This window comes from Lissotriton helveticus, chromosome 6, assembly GCF_964261635.1.
Source record: "Lissotriton helveticus chromosome 6, aLisHel1.1, whole genome shotgun sequence".
NCBI lineage: Eukaryota > Metazoa > Chordata > Amphibia > Caudata > Salamandridae > Lissotriton > Lissotriton helveticus.
The window spans coordinates 719,044,148-719,070,989 of NC_136067.1; the positions used below are offsets into that span (position 1 = coordinate 719,044,148).

The window sequence follows — 26,842 nt, forward strand, 5'->3', positions numbered from 1 at the left end:
ACAGAACTGTGCACAGAGGAGTGGAACCTCGGCAAATTAGGATGTCCCAAAACTTACCTTAGCAACCAACTCACCCCTTACCGAGCTAGCTACAGTGTCTCATTGGACATATCAAACACCCAATGTTTAGACAAACCAGAACATGAACTTACAGTACCTCAGGGTACGTGGGACTCATGAACACTCTTTCGTTATATTATCATTACAAACCAGAACATGGAGTAAAGAAGACACATGTGCATTTGAAATGTTTATTTACTAATGCCGTCTTCTCAGGCGCAGTATCTTTGATAATACAAGTATACTTATTATCAGTAGCAAAATTATCAGCATAGTTACTAAGACATAAAAAGCGAATGGTGACAGCATGTTAACATGCTGTAATGAATAAGAGTTAACAACACTTATATCTCACCCTCCCTAACACATATATTATATTATTAGCTAAGAAGGTCTCTTTGGGTTGTTTTAGGGCGGGCCCATACCTTAGTGTCCTAGCATGAAGGAATCACATCAGCATACACCAGCTCTCTCTGCATGTGCACCGCATCAAGTGTGTTAACAAATCTCGTGCAAAGCAATATCAATCCCGCCTCAAGCCCAAGTTGGCAAAGGCTGCACTTGTGTTATGACTATGAAGGCGTGGAGATCAGACCTCATAACAATTCCATATCGTGTTGCTCCTGAAACTTCAGCACTCTCCGTGCAGACATGGTTTATTAAACAAGACTGATATCAGAGCAATAACATATTATTCTCACATACACCACGGCAAACCACTAGGTTGAAAGCTAAGTCAACAATTAAGGGTCGTGTGCAGAAGTTGCAAGAAAGGAAAAATGGCGTTTAAATCTGAAATGTACCTATGCTAACTTAACACGATATAAGGATATATAGGAGCTATACAACAACACAGCCCTTTCAAGGGAGGGCACATGGAAGAAGTGCAGAGCTAAGTGACCTCGACCACACCCCAAGTGATTCATCAGGCAATGGCAAAGCATCACCTCCTACAAATGGATACTCCTATAATCCGCTCAGAAATTGTATACAATTCTGAAAACCACTGGGTGAGACTTTAATGGACCAGGGACAACATTCACTTCAAAAAGGAAGTTTGCAAGCTGCTGGGCAAAAAGGCTATAGAAATAGTACCAGTAATACAAAAGGGAGAGGGAATGTATTTAGTCCAAACACTAGTGCCAACGCAGACATGGTCTTGCGGCCCATCCTAGACCTCAGGGCCCTCAACCTCTACATCATGAAATTGCTCGAGGATCGCTCCGATGGAGATTTCGATCCAAAAACAAAGTATTTTGGTGGTGGAAGTTTCATTCTAATTGGAGCTCTGTTAAGATACGAATTTGAATGATTTTGTTTTGATGCAGAGACCGAAGATCATGGGGACGTAGCCTCTGATGTGTAGGAGACTGAGGCCCCTGCTACAGGCCAAACATTTGGTGCTGAGCCAGAGGGACGGGCTTCCGAATCAGTCTTTCGGTGCGTGCCATGGCTTTTTTTTGCAGTCTTTTTGGTTGAGGTCGATGCTTTGGGCTTAGGATCAGGGGTATAGATACTCCCTTTCCGATGCTTCTGTGCCAGCTTAAGTAGGGGGCATGTCCTCATCGGATTGGAACTCGGAATCATGGATCGATAGTGATTCCTCCTGTAAGGCTGAAGCTTCTTCATCCTCTTGCTGTTCGCTCCAAGATGTCCGTTACATCGTCAGCTTCCTTGCGTGGCATTTCTTGGTGTCTAGCACATCTGTTTCGAAGAGTCTTTTTGGTCACATGAGATTCATCCCAGTCCTGCCACTCTCAGCCTAAGAAGTTGTGAGGACGTCAGGGTGCCTCTGTCTCAGTCAGGTCCCCCACTGAGGAGCCGATTCTGCAACTGATGCCGATGCACCCTGAGGTTCCAGGACCATCGGCTACATCATAACAGAGTGAGGTCTTTAAAGAGGACATGCTGCAAACCTTTGGCACTGTTCTGGTTACCTCCGGTCCCCCTTCAGGGCAAAAGGGTCCACAGAAGCCTCTAGTGGCATTTCTGATGTCAGATCTGCCCTGTGCAGCCTGTGACTCATGAACTAGTTTTGGGGTCTACTCAGACGGTGGAGCAGACTCACAGTCCGGCTCTGAAATTCATACCTATCCCTTTGATATTAATGACCCCTCTGACAGCGCTGGAGGAAGACCATATTATTGTGAACCGGATTTATAGAGCACATGGCTACCTAACCAAGAGATACCCCAAGAATATCCCAGTGGTAGATGCTAAGTCCAAGTTTAAAACAGCCAGGTTTTAAGCTTCTTGCGGAAAATTGAGAGAGATCTACATCCTTTAACATTAGGGGGCAGAGAGTTCTATCGTGTTGGGCCTAAGAAGTAATAGGCTTGGCCTCCTTGCTTGTTTCTCCTAACTCTGGGAACTGCAGCTTGGTCATAGTTACTTGAAAGCAGGGATCGGTTTGGTGTGTAGGGTGACACCAGAGATTGCAAGTATAAAGAACCAGAGTTGGAAAGGCATTTATGTACATAAAATAGCACTTTAAATTGGACCCGACGCTCAATTGGGAGCCAGTGCAACTCATAAAGCAAGCATCCCTATAATCTTATCCGACACTGCGCTCAATTTCCTTTGGCCGCAACAGAGGTTGTGTCTCTAAGCCATACTGTTGTACCTGGTCCAAGTCTAATATGAGTCAGTCGGAAAGCCATGACTCTACCTTGGAGCTGCGCTCCACCAACTTTTTGGATCCAACTCTAATCAGAGTCAACCAGCCTTTGAAGAAGACAGTGGAGATGATGGGGATTATTTTCTTCCACACTATGGTGATTACAATTATTACTTGGACTAGTAGGAGGCTTTTGGGTTGGACACTTCCCCGGACACTGGGTTGTGTTCTTCCCCAGGCCTATCAAAAGAAGAGTGCCTTCTTTGCTGTGGTGATGGGAAGAGCAGCAAGGTTTAAGATTTACAGCTATCAACTTAAGTCAAAACTAATGTATCGACAGAAATGTTGCAATTTGGAAAGATTTCCTCTGAGCCCTTACTTCCATTCAATGAAGCATTTGACACCCAAATGAGTACCTGGTCTAAGCCTTGTTGTAGGAAATTGCCCCTTTTTAGGTCTCGCCCAAGCCATCGCGTTAGCGATGCTTTGGCCAGATATTTAGTGGGGCTTTCAAAAGTGTTCCCAAAATCTGCAGCCTTTCGGAGAGCTTTCGCGGGCGCTTTGATGTTCTCAGTGAGCCGCGTGGCCACTGAGCACATCAAAGCGGCCACGAAAGTGCTCACCGTTTGCCACCCCCTCCCTTATCCCACTTGCTGCTTGTTGTTGCTTGGCGTGAATACAAATTTCTTCACAGAACACTTCGTTTTCCGCAGCACGGGGGCATGTAATGGATTGAATTGCTCATAAGACGTCATTTGTTGTCAACGAGAAAGCCCCGCAAGCACACAAACTATATTTTGCCCAGCCTCCTTTTCAAAAGCAAGACTGGAAGCTACCTGATTGACAGATAACTTTTCTTTTTATTCTCATCAGACAGATCTAATTAAAAAAAGTACCGAGCACCGACAGCCCCTAGTAAAATCATAACAGCCATAGCTACTTGGAAAGCCATCTTTTGTACTGTAGCACAGCTATTTTTAATGGATTCGGAAAAAATGCGATCTTATCGGAATCTTAATAAATGTGTGTGTTTGGGGGGATAGATAGTAAGACAGATGCAGCTTTAAAGTAAATCAGAGACTCCATCAATTGAACCCTAGAAGAGCTTTGAGTTTCTACATTTTTGATGCCAGGGACCATTGGGTGGATAATCAGATGTTCGAAGCATATGGGCTGCAGACCACACACTTTTGCATAGATTGCATTAGATCACCGTCTGGTGGTGGGCCCGGATGATTAAACGTTGTTGTTGTCTTGGAAGAGTCTTGGTCTGCTGGGTGACTCCTCCCTTAGACCATAGTGCGCATGGTCATCGACTCCATCCTCAGATTGTTTTTTCCGCCATCGTGCTCGGATGTGTTCATCGTTCGGTCCCGTTACCGATCTCCTTTCCAATCCATAAAAATCAATATACAACATCAAGATAGTCTTCAACACTGATTCCGGTTGCCTGCGTCGAAGAGAGGATCCACTTCTTCATTCCAGCGCTCGTCGGGGCCGTTGGGCCCAACTGCGCCATTGGGCCTTCAGCTCATGGAAAGAACACCGTTCAAGAAGTGCCCTCAGTGTGGACACAAGTTTCCCCACACCGACCTGCATGAGGTTTGTAACTTGTGCTTGTCTCCAGAGCACGAGAGTCGAGACTGTGAGGCCTGTGCTTTGTTCCGGTCCAAGAAGATAATCAGGGACCGTCTAGCTCGAAGAGCTATGGAGCAGTCATCGTCGTCAACACCAGACCTCATCATAGACTAGGCACAGATTGAGGTAGACGTCGAAGAACAGCAAGAAGACGTCGCTTCCGAGGCAGAAGAGTCAGCTTCCGGAGATGAGGATCGATCCGAAGATGATGATCTTCTTCCAGCTAGTCAACAGGTCATGAGTAAGAACGTCGACCCTGTTCACCCCCCCCATTCCGGGACAGGCTTCGGTTCCACCCCCACCTTCGGGTCCGGGTACACACCGATCGAAAACGTCCGACGCCCCGCTTTCGAGCTCGGCAGCGAAGAGTGTTAAAAAGCCTCCGGTCGACTCGGGCTCGAGTCAGACCATCGGTCCAGAGAAACAGAAAGTGCTTAAGCCAAAGTCAGCACCGGCACCAAGACACCCTTCGAAACCAAGTTCGGCACCAAAGGATGTTTCGAAACCAAGTTCGGCACTGAAAGAGGTTACAAGGGTTACCGAAACAAAAACTACTTCGGTACCTAAAAAGTCGGACCCGAAAGCGGTTTCCATAACAAAACACATTTCGGCACCAAGAACGGATGAGTCTAAACACTCGGCAGCCAGAGCTTCGGATCCAAAAGGTGTAGATCCAAGCAAAAAATAAGATAAATCTTGGGAATCGAAAGCAAGAACCGTTCCGAAGATAATAGACCCTGTTAAAACTAAACCTGATGGCTCCAAACCACAAAAATCGACGCCGAAGAAGGATTTACCTGTAGAAGAGCTTTTCCAGCCTGATGTAAGGCAAAAGACTGAAAATTCATCCACAAACTGGACAAATATATACAGTGCCTGAAAAGAGGAAAATGGATTGTCCTAAAACATCTCCTGTTCCTCCAAAGAAGCATATTCCGACTTTACCCACAAGACCTCCTTCACCACATGTAGAAATACTAGATATTTCTCCTGCACACTCACCAGTTAGTACTCATAGTAGGATACCACAGGAGGAGGATTATGGGGAGACATACTCTCAACAAAGTTATCAACAAATAAAGAAAGTTGATGACCCAGATGATATGGCTGGGTCATCCGGTGACCCATGGGAAGATTACAATTCACCAGATGCACCAGATCTACCACAAGACGAGGCATACCTGTCTAGACCATCTCCACCAGATGACACTATTGGGTTCACACAACTCATTCATAGAGCAGCTACGTTCCATGGAGTAGACCTGCATACAGATCCAATAGAAGAGGATTTTCTTATGGATACACTATTAACATCACATAGAACCACTACCACACTGCCAATACTGAATGGAGTGGTAAGACACGCGCCAGAAATATTTAAAGACCCAGTCAGGGCCAGGGTAATTAACCCCAGACTGGAAAAGAAATATAAAGCGGCTCCCTCTGATCCAGCATACATTAAGGGACAGCTGCCACTAGATTTGCTGGAAGTGTCAAATGCGAGAGAGCCAATTCGCAGTCAACAGGGGATGCTCCACCCCCTGACAAAGAATCAAAGCTTCTAGATGCCTCAGGGAAGCACACACTATCACAAGCTGCTAATATATGGAGGATTGCTAACACTCAAGCTCTGTTAGCAAGATACGACAGAGCCCATTATGATGAGCTAGAGTCTCTTATGCAACACCTGCCAGAACAACAGGCTAGGGCTGCCGATTTAATACAAGAGAGCAAGGTTATAACTAACACCTCCATAAGATGTGCACTAGACACTGCGGATACAGCATCTAGAGCAGTAAATACAGGGGTACTGTTGCGTAGGCATGCATGGCAAAGAATCTCAGGATTCAAACCAGAGGTACAAGCCAGTATACTAAACCAGCCATTTGACCAACAACATCTTCTCAGTCCAAATGTAGATACTGCGCTAGAAAAAATGAAAAAAGACACAGATACCGCAAAATCAATGGGCGCTTTACAAACACAAGCCCATAGACCTTCCTTTCGTCGCTCCTCCTATAGGGGTGCATCAAAAGGCTTCCAAGCTGACAATACCTCCTCTACTTACAAACAGACCAACCAAACCTCACCCAGTAAGGGATACTATAGAGGAGGGTATAAAGGAAATAATAATAAGGGCAGAGGCAACAACAATCGCAACGCCTTTACCCCTAAACAGTGACTTCCTTTCCATCCCACCAGACCATTCCACTCTGGTCGGGGAAGATTACAACAGTTCCTACCTGTCTGGAACTCCATCACCACAGACAGGTGGGTGAGACAAATAATTCAGTCAGGTTATTGCCTGGAGCTCATTTCCACTCCTCCAACAATACCACCCGGACAACGTCCTATGTCACAAGAGCACCTATTACTACTAAGGCAAGAGGTACAATCACTACTGCAAAAGAATGCAATAGAACCAGTACCAAGGGAACAGCAAAACACAGGGTTTTACTCCCTTTATTTTCTCATACCCAAAAAGGAATGGGTCTCTCAGACCAATTCTAGATCTAAGACCCCTAAACCGGTACATACATTCAGACCACTTTCATATGGTCACATTACAACAAGTTCTACCGTTACTAGAAAAAGGGGACTTCCTTGCCACATTAGACCTCAAGGACGCCTATTTCCACATTCCCATTCATCAGTCTCACAGAAAGTACCTAAGATTTGTGCTAGAAGGCCAGCACTACCAATTCAAGGTGCTACCCTTCGGAGTAACAACAGCACCTCGAGTATTCACAAAGTGTTTAGCCGTAGTAGCAGCACACTTAAGAAGGGACAACATTCATGTATTCCCATATTTAGACGACTGGCTAATAAAATCCAAGTCATACAACCAATGTGTACAGCACACGCATCAAACAGTCTGTCTGCTGCCCAAGTTGAGGTTTACAGTAAATCAAAACAAGTCACATCTACAACCGTCCCTATCTCAGCAGTATCTAGGGGCCACAATAGATACCTCCAAGGCAGTAGCGTAACTCAACTTAATAAGAATACAAGCTATGCAGAATCTCATACAAAAATTCCAATCACAACACTCACTACAAGCTCGAGTGTTCATGCAGCTAATAGGAATGATGGCTTCTCTTCCAGGGGATACTCATCAATAGTCATAAGCACTGAATAGTCCCGCCCACGTGCGGGACCCCGGAGCAATAGCCAATAATATGCATATATCTACATATATATATAGATACATATAAATACGCATAAAATAACCATATATATATAGATAATATGCATATACACATACATATGCAGCCCAATATAACCATACTAGGCTCAAAAAACTGCCACAATTGCCTGTAAAATCCTTACATTTGCTAAATAAAGACATTAAATAAATTATATGACAATGCAAAGAAGAAAACACTGCCTTCGTTTTCTTTGAAACACACCTTTATTTTCAAAGGTAAAAACAGGCAGGATCATAGAGGCAGCTTTAGCCTAGATAGGCTGCATTGTAACAACAGAAAAATCTGGCGCCGTGCCTTTAAGTCCTCTGTGAGCCTCCAGGCTCCCATCATGCACCACAGGTGACAGTTAGGTCAGTTCTTTTTTCCGGCACCTTCTGTGAGGATCCTGGAGCATTGAGCTCGCCAGTTGGTGATATTTTTTCACTTTCTTCTGGTATTTCTCTAATTTTTTTCGTGTTCACTCGACGTCTTTAGTCATTATCTGACTAATCCAACAATTTTTTGCTGTTTTTTGGCTTTTTTTTCCAGTCATAATGCCGGCCTTATTTGTCAAGTGTCCGGCCTGTGGTAAAAAAATGGCCAAGACAGACCCTCATTCGGTCTGTGTAGCTTGTCTACCATCTTCTCACAAGCCAGAACTCAGCTACCACTGCAGCAAGCTGTCAAATAGGACTTTGAGAGAGAGAGAGAAGAGCAGGCTTCACTCCCTGCATGACAGGGGAGAAACTGTGAGTGGAAGAGAAGATTTTCATTCCAGGAAGCCTTCTTCTCAATACAAAGAGAGCAAGGACAGAGGGGAGAAGAGAGAACATCGGTCTCCTTCAACTTCGAGGGACAGATCTTCTTCTAAGGTACCTGTGTGCTCAAAATCAGCATCAAAATAACCGTCGCGGCATACGTCGACGTCGAAACATCCCTCGCCGTCGAAAAGAATTCGCCGTCGAAGAAGGTGAGAAGCGACATGAGCGTAGGCGGTCCAGGTCTGGCTCTCCTACAACTGCAAGAGGGCAGGACTCGACGTCGTCTCATCGACGGTCGCCGTCGAGAGGCTCGAAACATCAGTCAAGGTCGCCGTCAAGAGGTGCCATGACGTCGAACCGGGCAGTATAGGTTTCGACGTCGAAGAGCCCCAGCCATGCGGCGTCGAGGCACGACGCCGAGAAAATCATCGCCGTCGAGGGGCATGACGTCAACGCCGAAGAGGCAATCGTCGTCGAAGAGGAGGACGCCGCCGAGGAGGACGCCGCCGAGGAGGAGGACGCCGCCGAGGAGGAGGACGCCGCCGAGGAGGACGCCGCCGAGGAGGACGCCGCCGAGGAGGACGCCGCCGAGGAAGTCGCCGTCGAGGAAATCGCCGTTGGAAAAATCGACGTCGAGGAGGCTGTCGTCGACGTCTCCTGCAGCAAAGAGGCCTAGAACGGTGTCCAAAGACCGGTCTAAGGTTTCTATTGTGACTTCTAGTAGTCCTTCTTCCTCCCCTGGGCTGCGGATTGTACAAATCTCTCCAGAGCCCTCAAGAGCACCTTCACCTACAGGGGCTAATATCTCGCCACAATGGCTGGGAGAGATCAGAGACTGGAAGATAAGGAGGATCAACCTTCCAAGGTCTTATTCCAGGTCTCCTGTGTCGGTCAGACCTGCTTCAAGATCAAGATCACCTCTTGTACAGCTGGTGCACTCTCCGCGTGAGCGTAATCCTCCGAGAAAGTCTCCATCGCAGAGAAGGCGAACTTCACCCTCTCCTAGGTCTTCGCGTCACCACTCTTCTAGAAGACGCGATGATAGATCTTCGACAAGGTCTACAAATTCCAAGAGGAACTACTCGTCAACGTTGTCATCAACTCCTCCAAGTAGGATTGATGACGTGATTACTTTTAATGAAGTTCTCTGTCGTGGAGCAGCGAAACTTAATATCGAGATGCCTGTCTCTACTGCCAAGACAACGGTCATTTTCGAAACGTTGCATCAGAAATTATCCTCAAGGCCGTTACTCCCTCTGGTTCCAGGTCTGTTAGAGCCTGCGGAGCACAAGTTCTTAACTCCTGCATCTTTGGGAGAGGTTCCTTCGCGGATCACAAAGAAGTATAAGGCTCCGGACAATGATCCTTTATTTCTGAGGTCTGAGCCACAACCTGATTCGGTCATCGTCTCTGCGGCACGTAAGAATCAGACAGGAGCGGCATCATCATCTGTGCCTCCTGATAAAGACAGCAAAGCTATGGACTCCGTAGGAAAGAAAATGTGTGCCACCTCTGCTTCCTACATGAAGGTTGCCAGCGCCTCCGCTTTACTGGGTCGCTATGACCGCGCACTATGGTATTCCTTGGCTCGTTTTACAGAAAAACTTCCCAAAGAAGACAAGCATGATTTTCTTGAAATCCTTCATGAGGGTGGGCTAGTGGCTAACCAGGTGATTAGCGCAGCTGCGGATGCTTCCGACTTGTCTACACATGGCTATGCTCATGGGCTCTGTGCAAGACGCTCAGCTTGGCTAAGGCTTACGGGTCTTAAACCTGAAGCGCAACACCGAATTCTTAATCTGCCGTTAATTGGAAAATCTCTGTTTGGTTCTCATGCTGACGATGAGATGTCAAGAATGAAAACGGAGCATGATACTGTGAGAGCTGTTGGTCTCGAAAAGAGAAAGGACTTTAAGAAAAAATACTGTCCTTACGATCGGAGACAGAACCAGCAGAGGGTTCAAACCCCTCAATGGTCATCACAGCAGAATCAGGGAAGATCTCAGTACTCCCAGCGTCGTCCTGGTAGAGGAAGGGGTGGCATTTCCAGACAGTCTGCACCTTGAAACAAGCAGCAACAACATAAACCCGTTACCCACTCCGGTGGGGGGGAAGTGTTCGTTTTTGCCTGGAAGAGTGGAAAAACATCACAAACGACAAATGGGTGCTGAATATTGTACAAAATGGATATGCAATCAGATTCAAGTCTCCTCCACCTTGCATTCCTCCTCAAAAGACTGTGTTCCATCGACTTAATCTTTTGAAGCAGGAGGTGTCTGCATTAATCTTAAAGAAAGCCATTGAGGAGGTCCCGAGGGCACAGCGTCGGCAAGGCATTTACTCCCGATACTTTCTAGTTCCAAAGAAAGGTCCAAACAAGGAGTTCAGGCCCATACTAGATCTCAGGCGCCTCAATCAGTTCATTCGGCGAGACAAGTTCAGAATGCTGGCGTTACATCAAATAATTCCACTTCTGCATCAAAAGGACTGGATGTGCTCCATAGATCTTCAAGATGCTTATTTTCACATCCCCATCGCCCCAAAGCATCGGAAATTTCTAAGGTTTTGCATACAAACCAGCCATTACCAGTTCGCAGTCTTGCCCTTCGGGCTAAAGTCAGCTCCTCGCACCTTCTCAAAGTGCATGGCAGTCGTATCGGCTTTCCTAAGGAAGAGGCATATTTTCGTCTATCCCTATCTAGACGATTGGCTGCTAAAGAGTGCGTCTCCGATTCTGCTTCAGCAACATCTCACGTTCTGCATACATCAGCTGCGGAGGCTGGGCCTGCACGTAAACTTCAAAAAGTCTATCCTCAACCCCACGCAGAGGATACACTATCTCGGCGCACTGCTAGATTCAAAGGACGCAAAATCATATACTTCGGAGGAGAGACTATCCTCCATTCTCCTCAAGTGTCAAAACTTACTAAAGATTCCTCGACCAACGACCAGACAGATCTCGTCTCTGCTAGGGTCCATGGCGTCTTGCATTTTCCTTGTTCCGAACGCCAGGCTGTACTTGAGACCTCTGCAGCAGTCTCTGGAGGACCAGTGGTCCCAGTTTTCAAACCGTTGGGAGGACAAACTGTCACTACCTCTGTCAGTGCGGATCTCCATTCGATGGTGGATGCAGCGGAGTCATCTGGTAGTGGGAGTGCCTTTTCAAAAGGACATGCCCAAACGATCGCTGGTGACAGATGCGTCCCTTCAGGGATGGGGCGCCCATCTGGGGTCCCTTCAAGTTCAAGGAGTATGGTCAGAGAAAGAAAGACTGTATCATATAAACATGTTGGAACTCGGAGCTGTCCATCTAGCTCTCAAGGCTTTCTTTCCCGCGATCAAGACATCCTCTCTGCTTGTTCAGACGGACAACACAACAACGGTGTACTATCTGAACAAGCAGGGCGGAACGAGATCCAGACCTCTGTCGCTGGAAGCGCAAGCAATCTGGAAGTGGCTTCTGGCTCGGGGTATGAAAATTTCAGCTGTCCATCTGTCCTCAACATCCAAGCAGACGACCTAAGCAGACACTTCGCAGAAGCACACGACTGGGTCTTAAAAGACAAAGTGATAAGAGATGTATTCCAGGCCTGGGGGTCACCAGAAATCGATCTCTTTGCGGACGCCGAAAATGCAAAATGCCGCGTCTTCACGTCCAGGTACCCACAATGAGGGTCCAAGGGGAATGCTCTATGGATGGACTGGTCAGAGACAATACTCTACGCTTTTCCACCGATTCCACTCATTCCCTTGGTGATCAAGAAGCTGTACAAGTCCAAGACAGACATGATCCTGGTGGCTCCGGATTGGCCTCGCCAATGGTGGTACCCGGATCTCCTGTATCTATCCAAAGTACCGCACACTAGGCTTCCTTGCTGTCCGGATCTGCTGACCAGAGAGAACGGCAGGGTGTTCCATCCCAACCTGCCCTCCCTGAAGCTAGCAGTATGGTTCCTGAGTTCGTCCAGTATGGACATCTAGGCCTCTCGCAGAACTGTATGCACATTTTAAGAGAGGCAAGGAGAGCTTCTACAAGAAAGTCGTATGCTTTCAAGTGGAAGCGTTTTTTCATGTGGTGTGCTGCTGAAGGTCATGCCCCTATTCGAGGTCAGGAACAGGTACTGTTACCATACTTACTTTCTTTGGCCAAAGCAGGTTTACAGTGTTCCTCTATAAAGGTCCATCTGGCAGCAATAACAGCTTATCGAAAGTCCCCTACCCAGGTTTCTTTCTTTCAAATGCCAGTTGTGAAGGATTTTCTGGAGGGTCTCAGGAAAGTGTATCCTCCCGTGAGGGCTCTCTCTCCTCCTTGGGAGCTTAATGTGGTTTTGTCTAAATTGATGGGTCCTTCATTCGAACCTATTCATAAGGCCTCCCTTCAACATCTATCGTGGAAGGTGTCCTTCCTTGTAGCCATCACTTCTGCGCGCAGGGTGAGCGAGATTCAGGCTTTTTGTGCTACAGAACCCTATCTCGTTTTCCATGCGTATAGAGTGGTGCTTCGGACTCATCCAAGATTCCTTCCTAAGTTAGTCTTGGATTTTCACATTAACCAGTCAGTGACGCTGCCTACGTTTTTTGCTAATCCGAGCACTCCAGCTGAAAAAGCTTTACACTCTTTGGATTTGAAAAGAGTTTTGAAGTTTTATCTTGATAAAACTGAGTGTTAGAAAGACTGATCATCTGTTTGTGAACACTTGGAGAAGTGTGGCTCACTGGTTAGAGGAGGCAGACCTGGAAGCAGAGGTCAGCCCGGGACCAGGGTTCAATTCCCGGCTCGGCGGGGTCTTGAGTCCTAAAATGTCCATGGACTCGACAATTCTCGCTCCGGTGCCTACTCGATTCACGGGTTCACACTCTGCGACTCTGGGCAATAGCTTGCTTAATCTCCACAACGGCCCCTCGCGGCGGGATGCCTGGCTTTCACCTTGCGGATACCCTGCCGGGGTTATCTCACAGGGGAATACCAAGACGGGTTCCCTAAGCAAGCGCTTAGAAACCGCTTGGTGATTTGCGCTATATAAATTCCTGTACATTTACATTCCTGTACATTTACAACTACGGTCCTCTGAATACGGGCTTGCCTGCTTCTAAGAGGTCCATTTCTAGATGGATTGTGTCATGCATTACGTTATCCTATCAGTTGGCACGGAAGCAGCTCCCGAGCAAACCGAGAGCGCACTCCACTAGAGGAAAGGCTGCTACTATAGCAATGCTTAAAAATGTTCCTGTTCATGAAATTTGTAAGGCAGCTACGTGGCGTTCGGTTCACACCTTTGCTCGCCATTACTGCCTTGATTCGGATACTCAGGCGGATGCCCAGGTTGGTCAGGCATCCCTGAGGAATTTGTTTGGGTAATATATATATATATTAGTATGCTGTTTAGAGAGTCTGGTATTCGTCCGCAGGGTATGGGATGGGCTTGCTACTCTATTCAGTGCTTATGACTATTGATGAGTATCCCCTGGAACAGAAGGATTAGTTACTTACCTGTAATCCTAGTTCTCTTCCAGGGGTATACTCATCAAAGTCATAAGCACACCCACCCGCCTCCCCGGGCGAATACCAGAGCTGTCTATTTTACATGTTACCCATGCAGTTATCACACTGTTATACGCTGTCCAAAAGAACTGACCTAACTGTCACCTGTGGTGCATGATGGGAGCCTGGAGGTCTTAAAGGCACTACGCCAGATTTTTCTGTTACAATGCAGCCTATCTAGGCTAAAGCTGCCTCTATGATCCTGCCTGTTTTTACCTTTGGAAATAAAGGTTGTGTGTTTCAAAGAAAACCAAGGCACTGTTTTCTTCTTTGCATTGTCATATAATTTATTTTATATGTCTTTATTTAGCAAATGTAAGGATTTTACAGGCAATTGTGGCAGTTTTTTGAGCCTAGTATGGTTATATTGGGCTGCATATGTATGTGTATATGCATATTATCTATCTATATATATATATATGGTTATTTTATGCGTATTTATATGTATCTATATATGTAGATATATGCATATTATTGGCTATTGCTCCGGGGTCCCGCACGTGGGCGGGATTATTCAGTGCTTATGACTTCGATGAGTATACCCCTGGAAGAGAACTAGGATTACAGGTAAGTAACTAATCCATCTTGCATTTTCATAGTGCCATACGCAAGGCTACAAATGTGCCCCATACAAGAATGCTTAGCGGGTCAGTGGAATCGGGCTCAACAAGAGATAACCGATCTGGTGGTGGTAGACGACCGGACGCATCGCTCTCTGCAATGGTGGAACACCAAAAACCTTTCCAAGAGCCGGCCGTTTACAGAGCCAGTTCCACAAATAATACTGACCACAGACTCATCTCTCACGGGATGGGGAGCGCACTTACAAAGTCACACAGTACAAGGAATATGGACAATGAAACAAAGAGTACTTCACATAAATTATCTGGAGTTACTAGCAAACTTTCAAGCTCTAAAATCTTTTCAACATTACATATCAAACAAAACTGTACTAGTCCGGATGGACAATATGACAGCAACATGTATTACATTCAGAAGCAAGGAGGAACACACTCCCTACAGCTCTCCCAGCTGGCGCAGAGCATTTGGAGATGGGCCATTCCTCAAAAAAAAATTCTGTTAGCAGAGCATCTACCAGGAGTTCACAATCAATTGGCAGATCTGTTAAGTCGTCTGAGACAACAGATACACGAATGGGAGCTTCATCCTCAATGTTCCTCAGCCATTCTTTCAAATTTGGGGACAACCAGAGATAGATCTGTTTGCTACACAAAGCAACTCCAAATGCCTAAGCTTCGCTGTCAGGTACCCACACCCATTATCAAAAGGAAATGCGGTATGGATGAACTGGTCAAACAAATTTGCGTACGCTTTTTTACCTTTCCCACTAATTCCATTAGTGGTACGCAAACTAAGACAACATTCTCTCACATTGATTCTAATAGCACCAGCGTGGGCGAGACAGCCATGGTACACAACGCTACTGCAGCTCTCTGTAGTACCACATCACAAACTAAAACTCTCCCCACATCTACTAACACAGAACCATGGAGAAATTATGATCCAGACCCAATGCAGCTCAATCTAGCGATTTGGCTCCTGAAGTCTTAGTTTGGATATCTAAATTTACCTCCTGATTGCATGGATGTCATTAAAGAGGCAAGACGTCATACCACTAGAGCATGTTATGTGGCAAAATGGAAAAGATTTGTTGTATATTGTACAAATAACAACGTTAACCCCCTGGATGTTTCAATACAAACATCATATGCTATCTATTACATCTGCAAAGATCTAATTTAGCATACTCTTCAATTAGGTTACATCTAGCGGTTATAGCGGCATATCTCCAAAACAGACAACATTTGTCATTGTTTAGAGGACCTGCAATCAAAGCGTTTATGGAAGGACTTAAACAAATAATTCCTCCAAGAATACCACCTTCTCCAGTCTGGAATTTAAATATTGTTCTCACAAGACTTATGGGTCCACCATTTGAACCATTGCATAAGTGTGAGTTACGGTTTCTTACATGGAAAGTTGCCTTTTTAGTGGCAGTTACATCACTACGAAGAGTGAGTGAGATACAGGCATTAACAATTCAAGAACCATTTATACAACTTCATCATTATAAACTGGTTCTCAAGACAAACCCAAAGTTTCTGCCAAAGGTCATTTCACCATTCCATCTCAACCAATCCATTGAGTTGCCAGCATTTTTTCCACAACCGCAAGCAGTTGCAGAAAGAGCTCTTCACACACTAGACGTGAAAAGAGCGGTTCTATACTACATAGATAGGACAAAACCTTTTCGTAAAACTAAACAAATGTTTGTGTCCTTTTCGCCTCCACATAAAGGCAATCCGATTTCAAAATCAGGCATTGCCAGGTGGATTGTTAAATGTATTCAAATTTGTTACCACAAAGCAAAACGTACTTTAACCATTCCGCCTAGGGCTCATTCTACCCGTAAGATAGGAGCATCTGTGGCATTCTTAGGAAACATACCATTAGATGATATCTGTAAAGCAGCTACATGGTCTACTACACACACATTTACAAAACACTATTGTGTATATGTGGAAGCAAAACAACAAGCAAGTGTGGGCCAGGCTGTACAAAAGACATTATTTCAAACTACTGCAACAGATGTGGGTGACCGCCGCTAAGGGAGAAACTGCTGTGCAATCTATGCAAAAGTGTGTGGTCTGCAGCCCATATGCCTCGAACGGAAAATGCTACTTACCAGTATGCATCTGTTCTTGGCATGTAGGGCTGCAGAACTACACACGCCCACCCGCCTCCCCGGCTACCTATATCTGTTCCAGTATTATCTTATTTTGGTACACAATACATGGTCTCATACTTATCTGTAACAATACAACTCCATCATTTTCCCAAATGGGGAAAACAATCTGAGGATGGAGTAGATGACCATGCGCACTATGGTATAAGGGAGGAGTCACCCAGCAGACAAAGACTCTTCCAAGACAACAACAAAGTGTAATCATCCGGGCCCACCACCAGATGGTGATCTAATGCAATCTATGCAAAAGTGTGTGGTTCTGCAGCCCTACATGCCAAGAACAGATGCATTCTGGTAAGTAGCATTTTCCTTTTGTGGGATTCTCTTGAGGAGTGAAAGGCAAGTCAGTGCTGAAAAGAACACGGTCAAGGTGATTAGTCTTGACATCTCTCAGTCCACTATGTGGGCATCAATGCACATGTTCATTCATAAAGCACTACTGCCTTGACAGCCAGGTCTGACTGGAAGTGCATAGTAGCTGTTCGTCCTGCAGGAGTTTTTGTCTGAGCCATTCCACAGTCCTACCACCTTGGGAGGTACTGTTTTGGTATCTGTTGTAAAGGTGACACACCTGCTATTAAAAATATCCATCAGAAGAACAAGTTACTTACCTTCTGTAGGACCCTCTAACTGCATATTAATCACTACCCTCCCACCACCCTGTTCTGTGGAATGGTCACTTTTCCCATCTAAAAAGTTCAACATTTTAGATCAGCGCACTAGTTCATCTGAATATTGTTGGGCTCCATGTCCGAGGCCGCAGAGATTCAAGAAGGAAACTAACGTTGACACACAGTTGGCATTTGTATGCGGCTCCATCGTCCTTTCCTGGGTGGAACAAAGCCAGTGTGGAGCCACACGGCACCACTTGCCGGTGTGTGGGAAAATGTTTGTTTAAACCTTCAGATCCAGTCTGGTGCCTGGGGATATTGTGAGGAATCTGTAGTTAGATAGAATATCCACCAGAAAGTGCGTTGGCGAAGGTAAGTAACTTGCTCATTCATAAATAATTGATGAAAAGAGATAGCATTTGTATTGATGGAAAAAAAATAATAATGATCTCCTCTTTTAGCATGGTGCTTCTTTTGGCCCACCACAGGGAGGCTTTCATCCTCCTTACTGGCAACCTGGACCTCCAGTGCCACCAGCTCCCCCAGTAACTCCAGCACCGCAACAAAATCGCAGAGAAAGGACCTCATTTAGGGATCGCCAGCGTTCACCTGTTCCAGTACCTGTGAAGCCACCAGAGCCGCCTCCCCAAATTGGTATGTTTAAATAATTTATTTTTCTATAAGTATATTTTTCATTGCATTTTTAAAATGTCTTTATGCAACATTGAGGTCCATGTTTGGTATGTTGTTGCATTGAAGGGTTAATAAAAAAAAAACGAATAAAATTATGTTTAATAGCATAATCCATATTACACAATTTAATCATTTAGTCCACATTGCTTGGTTTTATTTTTAAATTAAAACCTTGTACAGTTTTTTAGATGTCTTCTCTTTCATTTCATTTTTTATTTGTGTCTGTAGTTCATATTAACTAATATCCTAGTCAACCTGAGCGTTCTTGACCATACTTTGCAAGCCGGTACAAAAGGGGGTGGTGATGGACGGAGCATCTGAACCAATCAAACACTCACATCCAGTCAACAGATCTGGGTTTAATCCATCACCGTTCTTTAGCCCACTCTGCCACCCCAGTTCAGACATGGCCATATGCAAATCAGTCTGACCCTGTGCCTCATGGGAACAGTCCAGCCCGAACTGCCAAGCTATGCTTTCCCTGGACCGGAAACAAGCTTGCTAGGACTGGTTTCTGGCATTTCAGCCGTCTTAAGCCAGGCTTGCTTGAATCCAGTGACAAAGTGAGCAAGGGACTCACGTCTGAGCATACCCTGCCAACTTATGGCGAACAAAGCGGTACAAAAGGGGGTGGTGATGGACGGAGCATCTGAACCAATCAAACACTCACACCCTGTCAACAGATCTGGGTTTAATCCATCACCGTTCTTTAGCCCACTCTGCCACCCCAGTTCAGACATGGCCATATGCAAATCAGTCTGACCCTGTGCCTCATGGGAACAGTCCAGCCCGAACTGCCAAGCCATGCTTTCCCTGCCCGGAAACCAGCTTCCTAGGACCGGTTTCTGGCATTTCAGCCGTCTTCAGCCATGCTTGCTTGATTCCAGTGGCAAAGTGAGCAAGGGACTCACGTCTGAGCATACCCTGCCAACTTATGGCGAACAAAGCGAGCCAGCGCGAATTCTTTGTGCTACTGTATGCAGTGGTCATAATTTTAATAATTTTTGTCCGTAATATGTGGCTTATTCCATTGGAGTACTGGTAAGCTTTTTTTAATCTACTTGTTTTGTTCAGGCTTTACAATAGCTACAATAAGCTAAGAACAGCATATAGAACTTGTTTGTTTAAAACAAATGGGTATATAAGGGTTCGCCTTGTGGAATTTGGAACCCGATTGAAGGCCTTATGCTGTGTAAAAGCATCTGTTATCATCTAATGGACATTTTCAATAGCAGTATAATTTGCATTATTGTGCATCCATAAGTGGTGTGAGGAAGATCTCCATGTTCAATCAGACAGCACAGACATGTTCTCTCTATTCAGTTTCCACAATTTCATTCTTGTAGTGTTTTTTTTGTTGCAAAATACATTGTCAGTCAAAGATAGTCCGTACCGCAAAAGCTTGGAACAACCTACCAGTGCAGCTGAGAATTCCACTGAGCTCCTTTCCTTCAGGAAGGGGTTAAAGACATGGCTGTTCTCTGAAAAATCCTCTGCACCCATGGAAAGCGGTCAGACAGTGCTCAGCCCTAGGACACCCTTGCATAAAAGCACACTTTAGAAGCTTTAATAACATAACATAACATATACAAACATTGGCCTTTCTTGATGTTAGCAAAAGCGTCCTCAAAACCCTTATTAGACCGTGTATTCACATCTGCTACCCTAGCCCCCCCAACAGCTGGTCAGACCCATCGAGGGAGTTAACACTAGAGTTTTGTAATCTTTGTAATTATCGTGTTGAGTTTACCTGTTAAGAGTTGATCTCTATGGGATTTGACGCTGGGGCCATAACCACATCTTTGATGTAAGGTAGGGGCAGGAGGCTTGGTTGTCAAAATTTCTGGTATTTGTAAAATTGAGGTGTGTATAGGTACAAATTAATCCGCTAGTCAGTGAATGACCTCTAGATGTCCTGATTGCAAACACTCTTCAACCTAGAGAAACCTATGTGTTCACTTTAAGGGAATCCTGAAATTCCTCCAGGGTGGTAACCTGTAGAATTCATGTTTCACTTTGGGAGGGGAGGACTTCTCCCATCATTGTACCTGTCCAATTGACTCTACTTTGGGCCTTATCCCAAGTGATGGACACTGTGGGTGTGGCGTAGGAATGATGATCAGGAAGACAGCCCCATTTAGCATGTGGAGTGTGTATGAGACCGCCATTGATTATAGTTTAAACCATGGATATGGCTTACTTCCAGCCAGTTGCTCAGCACTAGTATATGTGAAACCCAAAATTATTACCGTCATACGTACCCATGCCTCCTTCAAATAAGGATTTCACCATTTCTACTAGGACCTCTCGACCCCTTCATTTCACACTGGTGATCTAGGAGACAAGAGGTCATCTTGGTTGCAGTTTTTATTCACTAATCATATTAACAAGCTACAGATGTTTTTTTACCTCAATTTTGCTGGAGGTACCTGTTTCACCACAACTGTGAATCAATTGCTTATTGACTTGTAATCATGTGTGCAGACCATCAATGAACTCATATTGGGAATATCTGCCAAGTTTCCTCATTTGTCTAGATATGCAATCTAAGTCGTCTTTTTTAACCATAGCATGTGGTTCTAGGTAAATGGACAGCCATCACTCTTGACATCAGCTTACCTGCGTTTTGTTAATTATCTATGCACTTTGGTAAGGCTTCTGTATCTACAGAGGATCACATCTTGTTTTTAAAGAAAACAGCATTGTGTTTTTACCCAGACATGTTTCTCCAGGGCAGTGTTAATAATCTTTTTCACTTTATTTTTTATACTTCACTGACCATCAACTGAAAGTAGCTTATTTCTCATTAACATGCCATAAAATACAACTAGAATCAGAGACACCACCCATTCACTTTGGAGATCTTCTGTATTTCCCAGTCGTTCACTATCATTCAGCGTCCTTGGCTTGACATTGACTTTGTTTTTTTGCCCTAATTAAGCTCAAGTCTTCTTACTGCTTGCTGGACTTTATAAAGAATTCAATGCAATGTGATGTAACTGAATTTATACAGGTACCTTTACAAAATTCCAGCCACTATGCCCTGGCCTAAAGCAGCTTAAAATAAACAAACCTAGCTGGCATATCAGGCATCTTATATAGTCAAAGGCAACTTTATAAAAGTGTTTTTTATTAGCTGATATAGCCGTTTTGCAATTTATTTTCAAGATAAAAAATATCCCCTATAGATTTTGTCCAAAGTGCCACCACAAGCTCGCTCAAAAAGGATTGCAAGGATTGCAGACTTTTCCTGCCCAGTGGCCAGAAGTCTGAAGGCTGTGAGCTGTGCATTGAGTTACCAGGCTCTTAAAGTTGGGAGAAAATGTTTTGCACACTATGCCATGACACAGTTACATGCCAGCCTGCCCTGTCTTAGGGACTTGGAACTGTCAAGCAACAAAAGAAACCCTGAAGAAACCGAACCCTGGGGGATGGGCGGGTGGTTGGAGATGGGTAGATCAGAGGTCAAAGCCATCTAAACACCAAGCACTCAGAAGGCGTATGCCTGCAATTCCTCAGGGTCACATTAAGGCCGTGCCAACAACCTCGGGCTCAAAGTCTTTGAAATTACCCTTGACACCGAAGTACTTGGTAGGTAAAGGGAAGTCAAAACACAAGAAACCCCACAGATCTAAACACAGTTTTGCAGCGTGAATCTTTCTGGATTCACTATGCTGTGCATATTCCGCAATCTGGTGGTTGGGTCCGGAATCGTAGTCCTTTTTTCTCTTTTTTTTTTTTTTGTCGTAGCCCAGGTGGGCGTCGACGTCCCACCATTTGGTGTACCTTCGGTGACGTCGGCGTGCTTCCGGCGGAAGCTACCACCCTCTGGCGCCATCTTCAGATTCTTTTTTCCGCCGTTGGGTCTGGATCGTCGCGTGAAGCTCCAGAAGTTTTGGAGGAGAAAAGGAGGAAATACAGCAACTCTTCGACGGTAAAGACCTGAGAAGATCGGGAGAAGAGGACCATCAGAGAAGAGACAACGAAGAAAGGAAAGGACTTCGAGATCTTCGACGTCCTTGGAGGAATGCGCACACAGGGGGCCCCCTGAGCGCAGGGATGTACAAGACACCCTTTAAATTCTGCAAAAACTGCCACCACAAGTTCGCGCAGAAGGACCAGCACCCGGTCTGCAACCTCTGCCTGCCAATCGACCACGAGAGCAGAGACTGCAACGCCTGCTCCGTCTTCAAGCCGAAGACACTCCGAGTTCGAGAGAGACAGAGGACAGCTCACCACACGATGCAGGACAAGGGCCAGGCCCCGACGCTTTACGAACTGGGCCTCTCCACCGACGACGAGGACCACATTGCCGAAGGTCCAGATGACTTCACGGTCGCAGAGACCGATAAGAAAACGCCTGACAAGGTAGGAGAGTCTACGACCCCGGAAACCCCCACAGGGTCTCAAAAGCCAGAGGCAGACTCTCGAAAGTCAGAGCCCAGAGCCTCGAAAGGAGCACCGACGCCGAAAACTTCGACGTCCAAAGCTGCATCCTCTGAAAAAGAGCCCAGCGGATCCTTAGAGAAGGACTCCCGGAGGCCGAAGACCTGCGAAAAGCAAAGGTCATCGAAGCAAGCCCCCGAAAAAGGGTCTTCGACTTTGAAGGAAAAGGAGCCGAAGAAAGTTTCGCCGCCGCCGCCTCCGAAAAGAGCAGCCGAAACGCTCGACGACGAGCAGGCCTCAGAGATGCAGAGAAAGAAAAGAAGGCTTGAGGCCGAAATGGAGAACATCCTTCAGAGAAAGAAGGACTTGGATGAAAAGATGAGAAGTTACAGGATCCCCCTCGAAGCCAGCACCGGCCGTCGCTGAGGTACAGGAGCACGAGGAGTTCGACGTCGATGAGACGCCGAAAACTCCGGACCCCTCGGAGCACGAAGAGGAAGAAGACCTCTACTACACAGAAGGGGATTACGGGGAGCAGCAGTCAAGCTACGGCTCAGGTTCCTCGACAGCCCAAGACCAGGAATGGCAGGACATCGAGGCCGAAAACCCGGAGGAGGCTGTGGAGACTTACCCCACGAGGCCTTCGCCACCGGATGACATTGGGGCGTACAATGGGGTGGTCAGGAAGGCGGCAGCAGCTTATGGAGTTAAGCTGGAAGAGGAGAAGCCAAAAGCAGATTTACTGCTGGAGACATTGCTCCCCACGCAGACAAGAAGCCAGTTCTTGCCCATGCTAAAGAGTATCACAGACCAGGGGAAGGAAGCCTTCAAGGACCCGGCTACATGCAGATCAGTAACGCCGAGGACTGAGAAGAAATACAAATTCTCCTCCCAGGACCCAGCATACATCAAGGGATCCGTCACAGCAGACTCAATAATCGCTGCAACGGCCAGAAAAAGGGCAAACGTCCCCACAACATCTGGACCTCCACCTGACAAGGAAAGCAGGAGGATGGATCTAACTGGCAGGAAAATAGAGAGGAACGCCGCAACGCACTGGTGGATGGCGAACTCCAACACCCTCCTGAATAGACATCAATACCAGCATTGGGATGAGATGGGCCAATTGCTCAAGCACCTCCCGGAACAATACCGCGAGAGGGCATCACACCTTGTGGAAGAGGGGAAAAGCATCACTAACTCGTGCCTGAAGACAGCCTTGGATGGGGCAGAAACATCCAGCAGACTGATGGCTATAGGCATCACAGAGAGAAGGAAGCCTGGCTCAGGATCTCAGGCTTCAAGGCTGAGGTTCAGAACAACATCCTGAACACACCCTTCAACGGGGAAACACTGTTCGGAGCCCCAGTTGATAAGAAGCTCACCCAACTGAAGAAGGACAACGAGACGGCAAGGTCCATGGGGGCCCTGCAATTCAGGGGGATGAGAAGGGGCACTCCTACACGGAGGCCGAACGGCAGGGGTGGAAACCAGCAAGGGCAATCACACCAGGCATTCCACCAGGGACAACAGAGTGACAACCAAAGTCACCAGGGCCAGCAGAGGCAAAACTGGAACTACCAGAGCGGGGGCCAGTCCTTTCGATCAAGAGGAAATGGACGGGGCCAGAGAAGGAGAGGCGGTGAACAACCCCCCTCTAAGTGATTTCACACGGAAAAAGGTGCTCTCCCACTCGAACCCTCCGGGGGAGGAGCACGGGAAAACAAAGAGGAGAGGGCTACACGGACAAGACACAAAGGAACATGTGACGCCAGTAGGAGGAAGATTGAGATTTTTTCTCCAGGAGTGGAGAAAAATAACAACAGACAGGTGGATACTCAACATTATGCAGTTCGGATACTGCATAGATTTGGAAAAGAGACCACCAAACAGAAAGACAAAGAAAAGAGAGCACTCGAGAAGAGAGCTGCGATTACTCCAAGAGGAAGCTCAAGAACTCCTCCTCAAAGCGGCCATCGAACGGGTCCCATTCAAAGAACGGAACAAGGGAGTGTACTCAAACTATTTTCTGGTGCCAAAAGTGGACGAAAGTCTAAGACCCATCCTGGACCTACGGTTCCTAAATAAATACGTAAAGACTCAAAAATTCAAGATGACATCCCTACAAGAGGTCATCCCGCAGATAAAGGCCGGGGACTTCTTGTCCACCATAGACCTCAAAGATGCGTACCTGCACATCCCCATGAACAGGCAGCACAAGCACATGCTAAGATTCACAGTGAACAAGGATCACTACCAATTCACGACCCTGGCATTCGACCTAAAGTCCGCACCAAGGGTGTTCACCAAATGCCTCGCGGCAGTGGCCGCACATCTAAGAAGAAAGGGGATACACGTGTACCCCTACCTCGACGACTGGCTCGTAAAGGCAAGCTCTTACAGGACATGCAAAGATCATGCAGAACAGGTCACACGAACGCTAGCAAGCCTGGGATTCTCCATACACTGGGGAAAATGCTCGATGGAACCGGAGCAAGTGAAAATCTTCCTGGGAGCTCAAATCGACACCGTCCAATGCAGGGTGTTACCCAGCGAAAAGAGAACACTCAGCCTACTGAGGGAGAAACTTCACTGCCAGAAGGGGCGAGCTCTGACAGTGAGGACTGTGAGCAAGATCTTGGGGATGATGGCGTCATGCATACACCTGGTCCCCAATGTACGCCTACAAATGAGACCACTCCAAGAGTGGTTGCAACAGCAATGGTCACAAGCTACAGGAAGTTGGGAGGATCTAGTGGTTGTAACGCACAGGGTGCAGGAAGAAATAAGGTGGTGGACCAAGGAGAGAATAACAGTAGGGAAACCTCTTACCCCACCGGACCCAACAGTGACCATCACCACAGACGCATCCCAGAAGGGATGGGGCGCACACATGAACAGGCTCAAAGTGAGGGGTCTGTGGAGCCCTACAGATGCAGTCAGACACATCAATTACCTGGAATTGAAAACAGTGTTGCTAGCCCTCAAGGCCTTTCAGAAACACCTGTACAACCAGAAGGTGCTAATACAAACAGACAACACCACAACGATGTTTTACATAAACAAACAGGGGGAAACTCAATCATTCCCTCTGTCAAGCTTGGCACAGGAAATCTGGAGATGGGCTATACCACTAAAAATAGACCTGCTAGCCATACACCTGCCAGGGAAGGACAATGTGGAAGCGGATTGGCTCAGCAAGCAGACTTCAGCGTCCCACGAGCGGGAACTCAATATTCAGGAAACAGAGAGACTATTCAGGAGACAGGGCACACCAACAATAGACCTGTTTGCAACACGCCGGAATGCAAAATGCCAATACTTTGCATCCAGGCAACCAGAGGCACGGTCCCAGGGGAATGCCCTATGGATAAGCTGGTCAAAAACATTTGCCTACGCTTTTCCCCCGATACCACTGATCCCCAGGGTTCTCAACAAATGCATGACGAGCAACATGACGCTCATCCTGGTGGTACCACAATGGGCCAGACAGACCTGGTACTCTCAGATAATGGAGATGGCGCAGGGTCCCCCCCACAAGTTCTCAAAAAGAAGAGACTTACTCTCCATGGAAAACGGAGAAGTTCTACACCCAGAGCCGGAGAGGCTCAACCTCTCAGCCTGGCTCCTGAGGACTTAGAGTTCGCACATCTAAAACTACCAGAGAGCACCCTGCGGGTGCTGCGAGAGAGGCAAGAAGGCCCAGCACACGCAAATGCTATGGGGAAAAATGGAAAAGATTCACTCAATGGTGTTGCAAGAAAAAACTCCATAGAAAACTGACCAGGGAATCTACGGTGCTAAGGTACCTCACGCACCTAATTAAAGCTAAGCTAAGCTCATCCTCGCTGAGGGTGCACCTGACAGCGATTGTGGCATACACAAGGGGAGAAACAGGGAGAAGCTTCTTTACATCCCAAGTCGTAAAAAGATTCCTGGAAGGGGCTAAAAGAATAGCGCCACCAAAGAGAATGCCGCCACCGGCCTGGAACCTAAATGTGGTACTGACGGAGCTCATGAAAGCACCTTTCGAACCCATCCACAAAGCATCACTGCAAATGCTAACTATGAAAACGGCCTTTCTGGTAGCAATCACCTCGCTACGAAGGGTGAGCGAACTGCAGGCACTCACACTGCAGGAACCCTACATCCAGATACACAGTGACAGGGTTGTGATGAGAACAGACCCACATTTCATGCCAAAGTTGGTGTCAAGGTTTCACATGAATCAGAGTATTAAGATCCCTAGCTTCTTCCAAAACCCCACTACAAGCGCTGAGAGGTCGCTCCACACTCTAGACGCAAGAAGGGCTGTGATGCACTACATTGAAAGGACACAGTAAAACCAAACAGTTCTTCGTATCCTTCTCAAACAGTTACATGGGCAAACCAGTGACTAAAAACACCATAGCTCGATGGATCGCACAGACAATACAATTCTGCCACAAACAAGCGGGCCAGGAGCTAACAGGAGGGGCACAGGCCCACTCCACCAGGAAGAAAGGAGCAACAATTGCCTTTCTGGCCAACACACCAATTCAGGACATATGCCTGGCGGCAACAAGGGCTTCAGTGCACA

At 46.5% G+C, this 26,842-nt stretch overlaps 1 protein-coding gene across 2 annotated transcripts in view; it reads left to right on the forward strand.

Annotated features, from left to right (window-relative positions):
- PNISR (PNN interacting serine and arginine rich protein) overlaps window positions 1-26,842 on the forward strand; it is a 356,148-nt gene that overhangs the window by 179,860 nt on the left and 149,446 nt on the right. For both annotated transcript variants that reach the window (XM_078648213.1, XM_078648214.1), the window contains exon 5: window positions 17,646-17,838. In XM_078648213.1, coding sequence (XP_078504339.1) covers window positions 17,646-17,838 — 193 coding nt within the window. The remainder of the gene's footprint in view (window positions 1-17,645; window positions 17,839-26,842) is intronic.